The sequence below is a fragment of the Anastrepha obliqua genome, chromosome 2, assembly GCF_027943255.1.
Source record: "Anastrepha obliqua isolate idAnaObli1 chromosome 2, idAnaObli1_1.0, whole genome shotgun sequence".
NCBI lineage: Eukaryota > Metazoa > Arthropoda > Insecta > Diptera > Tephritidae > Anastrepha > Anastrepha obliqua.
Genome location: NC_072893.1, coordinates 121,313,705 through 121,326,859, shown reverse-complemented (window position 1 = coordinate 121,326,859; position 13,155 = coordinate 121,313,705). Strand labels below are relative to the sequence as shown.

The following is a 13,155-nucleotide window of genomic DNA, read 5'->3' as shown; positions in this document are numbered from 1 at the left end:
TATCAGCTGTTCAAAATCCCATAATGTGTGAGTGCTGCCAAGTTTTTAAACGTCCTCATGGGCGCGCTCTCTCTCAAAATGAAGAAGTTTCACATCTTATTATCTATGGCAGATATCTGGCATAGATGCTTAGCTACGATCACAATTGCAATATCGTCTATCAATAAAGTCTACTATGCTGGCTTTCTTCGGGACGTTGAGCCGCAATATCTTATCGTATATCATATTCCATAGCAGGGGTCCTAGTATTGAACCCTGGTGAACACCACCAGTAACCTTGTTTTCGTTTGTATCCTTGTGTGTCTTATATTGAAGCACTTTTCATCTGCATACCCGAGTATAGCTAGATGAAGTACAATTCTAATATTTAATTTCTTAACTAAAAGGCACATTACACAAATAGCAGCAACAGGGTTGCAATTTCCATTTTTTTAAATTTATTTTCGAGACCAACTAAACGGTCAAAATTTGTGACATTTTCTGTAAGTCAGTTAAACTCTCAATTTTTGTTTATAGCTTTTGTTTATAGATTCTTGGGGCAAAAAGCAAAAACAAAATGCATTCATTCCCCTTGGTGGTTTTTGCCTTGCTGCTGCTACCTGCTTAATGCGGGGGGAGTAATTTTCAAAATGCCTCTCGTTTTTTTGATGTTTGGAAAAGCTTCTCAGTATTTTTTGACAAGTTGATTAAAACACGCAACAGATTTTATTGTCTCATCGAATATCAAATTTCGTTTTTATCAAAACAAATATGAATGGCATTTGTAAAACGGGGAACTACATAAAACTACCAACTGTTGACACATACGACAAACGGCATATGGCAAACGCAAGGCGCATTTATTAAAGGTGGTGCCAGACCAACATCAATGCTCTGTACGTTTGATTGTCAAAGCAAAGTATTGAGGAACTAGAAAACAAATAATGCATTCGCCTCATTCATTCATTCATTCTGAGTTGACAGCCACATGGCCACGGCGAAAGAAGAAACAACTCAGCTAATTTACCAACACCACCTTTAATAGATTCGCCTTGGGCAAACCGTATACGGCCTACATATTTAGAACAAAGCAACAAAAGCTTGTTTAGGACTTTTTAACTGTTATGAAATTGTTTGACCGGTATAGCCTCCGGTTATTGGGATGATATTTGTATAGAAATAAATGAATGAAAATAAATAAATGTATGAAAATAAATAAAATGAAAAATTTATGAAAAGCTGCGTTCACATTTGTGCGGCCATTGAAGCTCTCCGGTTGTAAGGGCAGTCCGTAATGAGGAATTTTTATTATGAGAAATTTTAATAGTGCCAGTATATCCCAAATAGTAGGATCGATTTCAGATTTTAGATTTTAGATTTCAAGAATAGAAAAGCTTCTTGCGTATTTGCGTAGTTCAGTCATTTCTAGTGGACAATTTGATATAGGGTGGGTCATGTAAAATTTGATTTTTGAATCGGCTATAAAAAAAAAGCTAATCGATATTTTTTTAAACTTTTTTTTTTATTTTAAAGATTGAACATTGTCATTTATGAATGAAAAATAATATCGTTCAAATGACTGCCACGACTGGGTTTACAGTAGGCCATTCGATCAACCAAAGTTTTAAGCACATTTTCGATTGTTTGGGCTCCAATTTCATGAATGGCAACTTCGATTTCGTGTTTTAAAGTATCAATCGTCTCTGGATGGTTCGCATAGCATTTGTCCTTAACGGCTCCTCACAATAAATAGTCCAACGGGCTTAAATCACAGCTCCGAGGCGGCCAATTGATATCGGAATTTCGGCTGATTTTTCGGTTTTCAAAAACGGTAGCCAAAAGTTGGAGTGTAACTTTGGCAGTGTGACAAGTTGCACCGTCCTGTTGAAACCAAATGTCGTCCATGTCATCCTCTTCAATTTTAGGAAACAAACACTCGTTGAGCATGTCACGGTAACGCTTGCCATTTATTGTAACCGCGGCTCCTCGCTCATTTTCGAAAAAAATGGCCCGATGATGCCGCCAGACCAAAAACCGCACCAAACAGTGACTCATTGTGAATGCGTTTGCTTCTCTACAGTAACGTGTGGATTTTCTGAGTCCCAAATCCAACAATTTTGCTTATTGACGTAGCCACCGATGTGAAAATGAGCTTCATCAGAAAAGAAGAAGAATACTCACCACTTCGGAAATAGGTTTTCAATATTTCCCAATTTTGTTCAAGCGTATAGCGTCCCATTTCGTAAATGTCAAACATTTAAGTAAATTATGAACATATTTGGCATGTCATTTGTGATACCATTCTCAAAAAATAGGTGGAACAAAAAGCAAACGCTATATGTTCCACCCTGTATAAGTTAATTTGTGTTAAGTGACATAATTTGCAGGCCAGTGCATTGCGCCGTTTCTGAAGGAGTTAAACTTATTACAGAACTCATCGTTTGGTAAATCGGCAGTGAAATGGCAAACCTCTGACTGAATTTTTGGTTTCTCATAAAAACTACTTGCCGTAATAATACCATAAATCCCTCCATTTGTACGCCGATATTAAGATGTGCATCACAAATTGGAGGAAAAGCTTGGCCAAACAACTAACAAAGCATTTTTACGCCAATTATATGTATTAGTTTGGGGAAAAAGAAATCCATTATTTTGTTGATAAAATCACAGAAATAATCGAAGTTGACCGGCAGGTTAGACCATAAAACAGTTTTAAACCATTGTCGCAGAAATTTTACGCAAAAGTAATGGATTCCTTTTTCTTCCAGCTTCAGTGTCGCGCCGGTTTTTCAGTTATATCGGATGTTTTTTTTTACCTGCATGAGCACTGCATGGTATCGATAATTATGGCTTGACAGCTGAGAATAGCAAACTGTGTTGACATTTCTGTTCAGTGAGGCTTGGCAAGTCACCATGAATTGTTTAATGCTAGAACAACGTTTCCAAATTTACTTTGAAAAAAAAAAAAAAATGTCCTCGCGAAGTTTATAGAGCACTGGCGGCACCATCGGTTTTTATTTCTTTCGAAATGGGAAAGAAGCTGACGTTACGGTGATTGGCCGAGCGCTATTGAGCCATGCTGACTGGATATTTTTATTAAACATTTATTTTGGAAATATTTATTTAGTAAAATACGCAGTAAATTTTTTTTTTTAAGAAAATAGTTAAAATTACACACAGTGCAAGAATAGGAACTGGTTTTTTTCTTTGACAAAGTAAAGGGTGGTTAAATTTCGAGGGCCGATGTTGAATGTGAACCACATCTAAACGTCAACGACACCGTTGGACTTCTTTCTTTGGAGTTATTTGAAAGAAAAGGTGTACGACGATAAGCTAGTAACAATTCAAGAGCTAAAGATGAGATAATTCGGCACATTAACGGCATAGAACCTCAATTATGCCTCAGCGTCATCGAAAATTTGGACCATCGGATGGAGGTGTGCCGCCGAGGCTGTGGCGGCCGTTTGTCCGATATTTTGTTCCATACGTAATTGAGCCATACCAATATTATCATAATAAAGAGAAATGAGAATAATTTCCTAAAAAAATTGTATTTTATTCAAAATCAACACCGGCCCTTGAAACTTAACCACCCTTTATAAGGCGTTTTTCAATAGGTGCGCTTCAACTTTTTTTCGATAGGGAGGGTGAACGACGCAATATTTTTTATTTTTCGCTTGTCATTTGAAAACTTCATTAGTATACATTTCATCATGGAACGCTACACACTTGAGCAACGATTGCAAATCGTGCAAATTTTTTATGAAAATAATCGTTCTGTTGCTGCTACTTTAAGAGCATTACGGCCATTTTACGGTCCATTTAACATGAAGCTCACTTTTGGCTCAATGGCTTTGTCAACAAGCAAAATATGCGTTACTGGGCAGAAAGCAATCCACACGTGATTCATGAGGCACCGTTGCATCCCGAAAAAATCACTGTTTGGTGCGGTTTACATGCCGGCGGCGTAATTGGCCCATATTTTTTCGTTGACGAGAACGATCGCCACGTTACTGTGAATGGAAATCGATACCGCGACCTGATAAACGATTATTTTTGGCCGCAATTGAATGGTATGGACTTAGACGACATGTGGTTTCAACAGGACGGGGCCAAAAGCCACACAGCACACGCTACAATTGATTTGTTGAAGAGTAAGTTCGATGAGCGCATTATTTCCAGAAATGGACCGGTCGAATGGCCGCCGCGCTCGTGTGATTTGACGCCTCTAGACTATTTTCTTTGGGGTTATGTGAAGTCATTGGTCTACAGTAACAAGCCGGCGACGATTTGTGAGCTCAGAGCCAATATTGAACGCGAAATTGCTGGAATTTCGGCCGATTTATGCAAAAGAGTGGTCGAAAATTGGGTTCAACGATTGGACTTCGTAAAACGTGCACGCGGTGGTCATGCAAAAGAAATCGAATTTCATACTTAAATGTATATGTTCAAACTCGATAATAAAAAAAAATTAGTTTGTTTTATTAAAAAAAAAAGTTGAAGCGCTCTTACTGAAAAACGCTTTATAAAAGTGCCAGGTCGGCTAGGGTTCGGACTCATTCAAGTGGCCAAAATTGACTATCCTGGTTGTTGTTGTTGTTGTTGTAGTATCAATACTCAAAAAGGCGGACTATCCTGGTCATACCTGCTAGCTTTTTGTCAGTTTCACTATTAATAATGCTGTTATAACACAACTACAAGAACCAAAAAATCTAAAAATGTCAACTTTCGCCAAGCCATCCCCGAAAAAAGGCAAGCCACTTCAAGATTTATATTAAAAATTACTCACATGCATACACGTATATACATGCATATACACACACTATATTTTTTAATATATAAATTAACATTTTTTGTTGTTGCTTTTATTCTCCTTATACTCGTATATGTAATTCTTAAAGTTTTCTATTTTGCTTTACTTTTTGTGTTGTGCTTTTGCAAATTTAGATTTGCTTTTGATTTTGACTGCCACATTCCCGATTGCCTTTGTTCGGCACATTACTTACCGTGTATTTTTTCAATATTTTTGCTTTACAAATGTGTTTGAAAACAAAGAGAAATACAGTAACATAAAACCACACGCGACAATTTCCCCATGTTTTGGCGCTCTCAAAAGCTTGAGTAGCTGCTGTTACCTCGAAAATTATCAGTTATTTGTCTAATAATGTGAATTTTCACAAATTTTTCATGTTACTGTTGTTGTTATTGTTGTCACAACTTGTCGTATCAAATCGCTTTTTGTATCGCTTGCGCTCTTGGCTTTTATTGGTATCTAAACGATTTTAATGCTTTTTAAGTGAATTGTTTAAAGTATGTGCATACATACATACATACATACATACATATATTTATATATTGTATAAACATTAGTTCAGGAAATTCCCTTATTCGATACTTTTTGCCTCATGTCGTAAGCTTGCAATGTTTAATTTGCCGTCTATTATCTCTACAATCTGCGGTATATTCATTCGCATTCACATATTCATCCATACATACATACATTCATGCATTCACTTCATACTCACACACATCATAGATATGTATTAACATACTTTTGTACAGTTGCGGTTGGGGAAATAGCAACAAATGGTGTATGGTAAACGCTGAAGCTTTGTAACTGTTATAATTTTGAAAGCTTTTATTGTTTCATGGAAGTGCCATGAAATTTATTAAATTTTAATGTTGAAAATGCGCAGAAGTCTGGGAAAATTTGTTTTTGTTTTATCGCGAGTTCCATTTCACCTGTAACGAAAATTGAGTACAGAACGAAAATTATCTTGAAACTTTCCTGTGTCCGGCTTTGGTTCCTGTAGGTCTGTCGTTACATTTTTCGTGCGGCCTTGCTGTGCTTTAACGAGTCTGGCTCGTGATGAAAATTTTGGCCCAAACATGAATATGACGAGCCATGCTCTTGAATAGATCGTCGGGCCACAGGTAAATATCACGAGCCGAGGTCGTGTACAGATAGATGGATCAAATATAAACATCACGAGCCTGGATTGAATGTTAGTTTCTATCTGTACATCATCAGAGTTAGTCACGAGTCTCGTAATTGCTGTTACATCATCTCGCGTATCAGTCTGATCTGCTTATCATGTGTTGACGCGTAAAACTTGGGCCCGAGTTTCGTCGAGCTAAATGGTGCGGCATGTGGTTAAAAGTTAAATGTAATCTGAATGAATGTAGTTAAATATACTTTTAATGAGCTTTATTGAAGCATCCCAGGCGAAAGTGTGGCTGGTTTTACACCTGTAACAACTTTTTTTGTGAAATTTTTGCCTTTCTTGACCCAAACATTCTTGAATTTTCATCATAACAACCAGAACACTATTTCCGAACTTTATAGACGTCTCTTTTCTTTCTTTTTCTGTAATTTATGAACAACTTTTCCTTACCGAAGTGGAAATTGCTCCAACCCGTTTACCAATTGCCTCCGAAATTCCGTAACTGGTATTTTTTGTCCAGTTACTTCTTGAAAGAGGAACAGGGAATTGATCGCTGATAATATTGCATTATCGCATACTTAGAGAGCGACCACTTTTTGCCGGCCTAGGGAAAAGGTCAAAAATGTCGGCGTGTTAATTACTAACACGAATTCTTTGGACCTTTTCAGTCAGAGAGGTGTTTCTTATGCTGGTCTCGTACCTAGAGAACCTGAGAAGCTGGCTATTAACTTGTGAAAATAGCAGTTAATCTTGATATTTCTTTCCCAAACATTTTTATAAAGCTTGAAGAAGATTGATAACTGCCAGCGGCACTGAAAAATTATGGGGCTTCCCACCTTTTGTTCATTGCTGCGAAACATCGAAGTTCTAAGTTCTAGAAGGACAAAGGGCTACTTCGTCAAAGGGCTTTTTTATATTGAATATCTCCGGAGATTGATCGCAGAGACGAAAAAAGACAGTAGATACTCACGTGGGACTTGGTTTTGCTGGACTAAAAAATATTGAATACTAATCCCGCAACGCTTTGAAGCTAACAATATTCTTTAAACCTGCTAGACAGCAAGGGCTTTGGATTGAGCTGCAGTCGCTGACTTAGCGTGCGCTTTCTCGGCTGTAGATCGCCGTAACTACTTAACAAATGTTTCAATAACGCGAACATAAATGCCAATTTTTTGATGTTATATATTTTCACCATAGTTTCTGTGGGGAACAGAGACTTGGAAGATTATAACGGAAAAAAATGTTTAGAGGAATCAATCCGATTTTTCGTAAATTGTAGAGTGCTTGAGTGGGTGGAGAAAATAAGAGTTGTCAAAAGCTTCAGCGCCAAAGACGGGGTAAGATTTTGCACTTCGACCTTAAAATCTTGTTCTGGCACGACACCGCTCAAAGGGACTTTGATAAACTTGATTTAATTCTGAAGCGGAGCGAAAAGAAACACACTTCGACCTTAAAATCTTATTCTGGCACGTCACTGTTCAAAGGGACTTCGATAAGCTTGATTTAATTCTGAAAACAATTCGAGTTTATTTTCAGAAAAGACCGCGAAGATTGAAATTTCTTTCTGTCCTCTCGAACAGTTTATTTCTTTCCTTCTAGTGAGTTTATGTGAGCAAAACCAAAGAGCTCGCTCAACATCAATAATTCACTGTTTTGTAATAAGAACAATGAAAAAAAATGTGCCTGGTTTGCGTTTAGATTTATATTTAGATTAATTGGAGGTCTGCACTTCGACCTCATGGTTTTTTGTGCTCTCTACTCATTACAGTTCCTCATCCAGCTCCAGTTCCCTTATTAAACTTAAGATAGACTTGGGTTGGACTGAGCGTATGTGCCTTTCTTCCGGCTGGATGTTTCGACCTTCTCTGCGCGCGTTCTCCTTCTCCTTGTTGCGTTTACAAACAAAGCAGATGGCGCTGTTGTAGCGAGAAGCTTTAATCGGTTCATGAAGTGCCTGGCAACGAATTCATAAAAGGCAGTCGAGGGAACGAAAATGTTTTTAAAATGCAGATAATTTTTTTTATATTTTTTAGAAGAAGTTTAGGGCTTGAAGTTCTATATGAGCTTGAAGTGGCCCGAGGCCAATTTTCTAATTCAGTTATCTCAAAACTGTAGCTAATCTGACAAATTGAATTTAGAAGGCCCCAAGTTCAATTATACAAAAAACAACACAAGAAACGAAAGCAAAAATTCGCATACAATCTTAGCGAAGTGAAAAAAAGAGATTTTTTCTTAATCAACTTTCGAATTAAGCTTAATTTTTATTGGTTATACATTTTTATTTACGACACGGTACCCCAAAAAGAAAGACGAAGAAGGGAAATGCCACATTTTCATTGGAAGGATGAAGTGCTGCAAGACCTGTGAGCGCTCGGGATTTCTAGCTGGCACCAGCGAGCGCAGGAAAGCAACAGCTGGCGCGCTTTTTCGGATTCGGCCAAAACAGACGCGGCTCTAGCGCCACCTAAATGTAACGTTTTTTTTCTAATTTCTATAATTTTTTTTTTTGATGAAAGAAAAATATATTTTATTAATGTTTAGGTATAATTATTTTTTTTAGCGGCAGGTTAATCACCTACCCTGCCAGAAAGAAAAATAGATTAACGAAACCAACGCAAGACTGAGTCTTGTCGATGCCCTATGCTCCCGAGTGGAGTGAACAAGGAAAAAAAATATTTTTTAGGCAATTTTCACATTGCTTAATAGGAAATGAATAAAATAAGTAAAAACAAACGCATCTTCCGTATTGGTTTTAAAATAATTAATATAAATATATTTTATTTTAAGGACCTCGCCATTTGAAATCGTGTATTAAAAAGCGTGTAAAACGGAAACGAAAAAATATTTTTTTTCTTTTGAGTATTTTATTTTTTGACCCACTGTTAAAAAAGGAAATTTTTGAAGTGAAACTTCTTATGCGCCGATGGATGAGCGAGAATGGAGTAAAATTTCAAGGCCATGCAACGTTCCGCGAGAGAGAAAAAAGAAAAAAGATATAACGTGGAGGAAAAGGATAGAGAGAGCTATACCTTATATATATCTTAGATACACTTTAAGCTATTTTTCCTGAGTTTTTCCTTGTGGTTGCTAATTACTAGTGAGAAATAACACTGCCTACTTTTTGGCGCTTGTTTCCGTTTCCTGGCCTTGCGGTAATTTGTGCCGTTGCTGCGGCCCTGGAATCGCTGCGTTTGGGCGGGTGATATACGCTCGGAGTAGTGCGCGGTTTGTGTCCGGCGTTTACCTACACCGGTCGACCCTTCTCCGTTTCTTTGTAAATTTTGTCTATTTGTATTCTCTGTAAATGTTGTGAATTTATTTAGATATACATATATTCTTTCTCTCGCTCTCTCTCTCATTCTCTCTCATGTCTCCCTCTATCTTTGTCTGCCTTGAAAGTTTCAATTATGTGTACTACGCTACACGCACAGTTTGTTTTTGGCCATACGAGGTTCGTTCAAAAAGTTGTCAGCCTTCAAAAAAAGTTGATAAAATACGCAAAACCACCAAAACATTGAAATAAGTCACTTTCACTCTTGTTGCTATGAGTCTCATTTTTTTTATCCATTTCGAAAGTATTTTCAATATACTACGAAGACTGATTGCAAATTCGCTCTCAGTTCGGTATTCATAGATAATATCGCAGGTAATTTTCGAACATTCCTCTCAATGTTTATTGAGTGGCCTTAGGTAAGTATTGCTTTTTCGGTGCAATTTTTTCCAACGCTAGTGTATGTACATACAAATCAAGAGCGCAAGCAGCGCGAGCTTTGAGTTTTGAAACACCTGAGTAAAGCAGTAATGGTATAATTTTTGTGATTGTTTGATTTGATGTATTTGTTCGGGCTCCAACGTTTAGGCTTTTGTGCCACATTTAAATGAGGTTTAAAATATAATCTGAAATGTAATAAGAATTGATTTGCACTCAATTTGAGTAGAGTGGTTTTCTAGATTTTTTTAACGTCGCAAATACACAACCACAAAATTGATTTCCTTTCCTTTTCATTTGTAGACATCCGATGTGCGCGCGGCCAGCGTCAGTCCGCTACGTCGCCTACGACGAACACGTCGATTTTCCGAGGTTGCCGTTTTTAGCGAAGCACTGCCACAGACCACTACAAATACAGTGACGAAGGTGGAAAATCTGGAAATTGATGAAACAATAATACAACTTCCGGCAAAGGAGGAGACGGTACCAAATCCAGTTCCTGTTGCTGCAAGCAACGATGTTGCACTGCCTATTACAACTACAGTGGCAGCTGGTGCGCTTGAAGCCGCGGCCGCAACAGCAGCTGCTGCAGCACAAGCACAACTTCAACTGCAACCAGTCAAGCGTGGACGTGGTCGCGGCAGAAAAATTACTGTCACAATGGAAGGATTCGAACAAAGCTTGGATGTATTGGCAAAGGAGGAGGGCAAACAACAATTGAAGCCACAGCAACAATTGCCAGCAACAACGCCGGCGTTGCCTACGATGGCGCAAGAGCGCAAACCGGTAGGACGTAGGCGCAAACAAGTCGAAGACAACAACACTAACGGCACTGAAGGCACTGTAGTTGTTACTGTGCCAGCGATTAAAATCGAGACGGATGCCAGCGATAGTAATGGCGGCAAGGACTTGTCGCTCAGTTCTGATGCTAGCGCAACGGCTAGCAATAGCGATGGCAGCAAGCGAATGCGACGCAGCGTGCGGCTCGGCAATCGTTCGGATGTCAGTGCAACGCCTGCCGGGAATAACAAGCAGCTGGTAGATTTCAGTATTTTTATATTTATTTTAAAACTTGTATTGATTTATATATTTTTGCATGCGCCGTTTAGGAGGGCCCACCCCTTGAGGAAATCAAAATCGAACCAGTACCCAGTGCGACAAATCCCCCATTGACACTCATTGATCCGCTCAGTTTAACAGAATCATCTAGTAATGCAGAGAAATCGCCCATTTCTACGGCGGAGGAGCGCACACCGCCGAAGAAACGGGGACGCAAGTCGAAACTGCATCACTTACAACAACAGCTACTCCAGCAGCAGCAGCAACAGCAGCAGCTCGAAAAGCCGCAGTCTAGTGCAAGCGGCGCGAATAGCGAGAGCAGCGATCAAACACCGCCTGGCTCGGCGACGAAGCGCGGCGCCCACAACACCTATGCGGTCATACCGAAACGCTCGCAGCGCCGCATTAAACCAACCACGAAAATACTTGAGAACAGTCAACTGCGCTACGAATTCGAAACGAACAATATTGTGCGTTTGACGCAGGCGCAAAATTGGGAGGATGGCGGTGGCGGCGGCGGTTTGCAAAACGCAAGCGTCACTGAGGCAGCAGCTGCAGTTAGTAGCAGCCTAGCGGAAGCGGAGAAAACGCAACAATCGGCAAGCAACAAGCAGCCAAAGCCCGAGAAGGTTGAGCGCGCAGAGGTGGTGGAAGAGAAAGTAGTCGCTTACGGCACGAATTCTGTGAAGAAGAAATTGTGTGCCAAACTGCTGCGCGACATTGAGGCCTCGCGCGCCGCTTTGTTGGCGAAGAAACAAGCGCAATTGACGCGCCCACGCTGTCCGGATGTGCAGAAATTCCTTAGTGAAATCAAGGCGTCCAAATGGCATGCGAACCGTTTGACGGAGGAACGTAAGCTAACCAAGAAGCAGTTACGCAAGTTGGCCAAACAGAAGGAAAATAATTTGCGGAAGCTGGGTTTGCGACGCAATACCAGTGAAGAAGCGAGCGATGTTGATAGCTTGAGTGACAATGAGGAGTTTGTGCCGACCACGCGTGTACAGGTGGAGCGGCGCAGTCACACATTGCGGCAACGTGGCGCGGCCAAGGAGACCACACCCACGTCAACAGCGGCAACGCAACAAGCAGTGCTGGTGGCGGCGGCGCCTGCACGCGCGGTCACTGTATCTCCAATTAGCGTAAAAGCTGGACGTAAACCGCATGCGCGTCAAAGAAATGTTGCAGAAAAGCAAACAAACGTAACAACACACAAACAAACAGCGAGTGCGGGTGCGAGCGCGAGTGGTAGCAAGCAGCAATCGTTGCAAGCGCCAGCGCTGGAGGTAATCGAAATTAATGAGTCGTCACAAGAGCTGCAATCGCCCAGAAGCCGGTCAACAGGTGCAGCTATCTCAGCAAGCGCGCTCAATGCTATTGGCACCGTGGTGCCCATGCCAACGCCATCACCGCCTGCCAAGCATCCACAGCTGCAACGCGGCTTGATCTGCTACTGTGAGCAGAAGACACAATTTTACACACGCAATACACCCGAAACGACATACTGTTGGGCCATTGACAATATTGAAGAGCAAAAAGTGGGCTGCAGCAATCAGCTAAGTGGCGAGGTGTTCAATTTGTTGCGTCCCAGTCAGCGTGTCAGCTACATGGTGCTGTGCGAAGATCACCAGAAGCGCTTGCGTACGCACAACTGCTGTGCTGGTTGTGGCATGTTTTGTACTCAGGTGAGAAGATGGTCGGATATACTTTGAAAATATTTCTTTTCGAATTTTCATAAAAATTAATACTTGGTTTTTGCTTTCTTTTTTTATTAGGGTAAATTTGTGCTTTGCAAGCGTCAACATTTTTTCCACAACGAATGCGCTGAGAAATTCATACTCAGCAGTCCCATCGATCCACAACAGCCGGCGAGTACCTACAATAGTCGCACTTTAGTGCTGAAGTGTCCGCATTGCGGCATCGATACGCCAGAACGTACCTCCATCGTATCGATGAAATGCCAAACATTGCCTGTATTCTTGCCTAGTCAGCGAGTGCCCAAAAGGTAAAAGTCATGCTAATTGCTTTTCTTAGTGTAACAGCGTTTTTTGTAATTTTATTTACAGTAAAACTTTGAAAATATCGTTACCTACATTGAGCGGTGCTCACCAACCGAATGGCCATTCCATTGCGTCGCTGAGTGTCGCTGTAAATAATTCTCCAACTAGCAGTGACGCCGCTGCCACCAGTGCAGCGTCTAAGCATACGAAACCGCTTCAAATTAATTTCGAACAACTCATACCCGAGTCCGTGATGAATGTAGTGCTACGCGGCCGGGCGCTGAGCAGCAGAGATGGACGGCGTGGCACCGTTGGCAGCACACGCAGCTCCATTTCGGAATTCTCGACACGTGACATGTACTATGCGGTGAAAAATGATGATCTCGAGCGCGTTGCTGAAATACTCGGTGGGTGCTTCAGTAAAATAATTTCTTATATTTGACTTATGCTCTTATATTTTTTTGAT

The 13,155-nt window shown here is 40.4% G+C and overlaps 1 protein-coding gene across 2 annotated transcripts in view; it reads left to right on the top strand.

Moving 5' to 3' along the window:
• The window catches only part of LOC129237143 (serine-rich adhesin for platelets), a 29,766-nt gene that overhangs the window by 7,514 nt on the left and 9,097 nt on the right, over positions 1 to 13,155 (top strand). For both annotated transcript variants that reach the window (XM_054871637.1, XM_054871638.1), the window contains 4 exons: positions 9,937 to 10,671; positions 10,743 to 12,374; positions 12,465 to 12,694; positions 12,756 to 13,096. In XM_054871637.1, the coding sequence (XP_054727612.1) occupies positions 9,937 to 10,671; positions 10,743 to 12,374; positions 12,465 to 12,694; positions 12,756 to 13,096 (2,938 nt within the window). The remainder of the gene's footprint in view (positions 1 to 9,936; positions 10,672 to 10,742; positions 12,375 to 12,464; positions 12,695 to 12,755; positions 13,097 to 13,155) is intronic.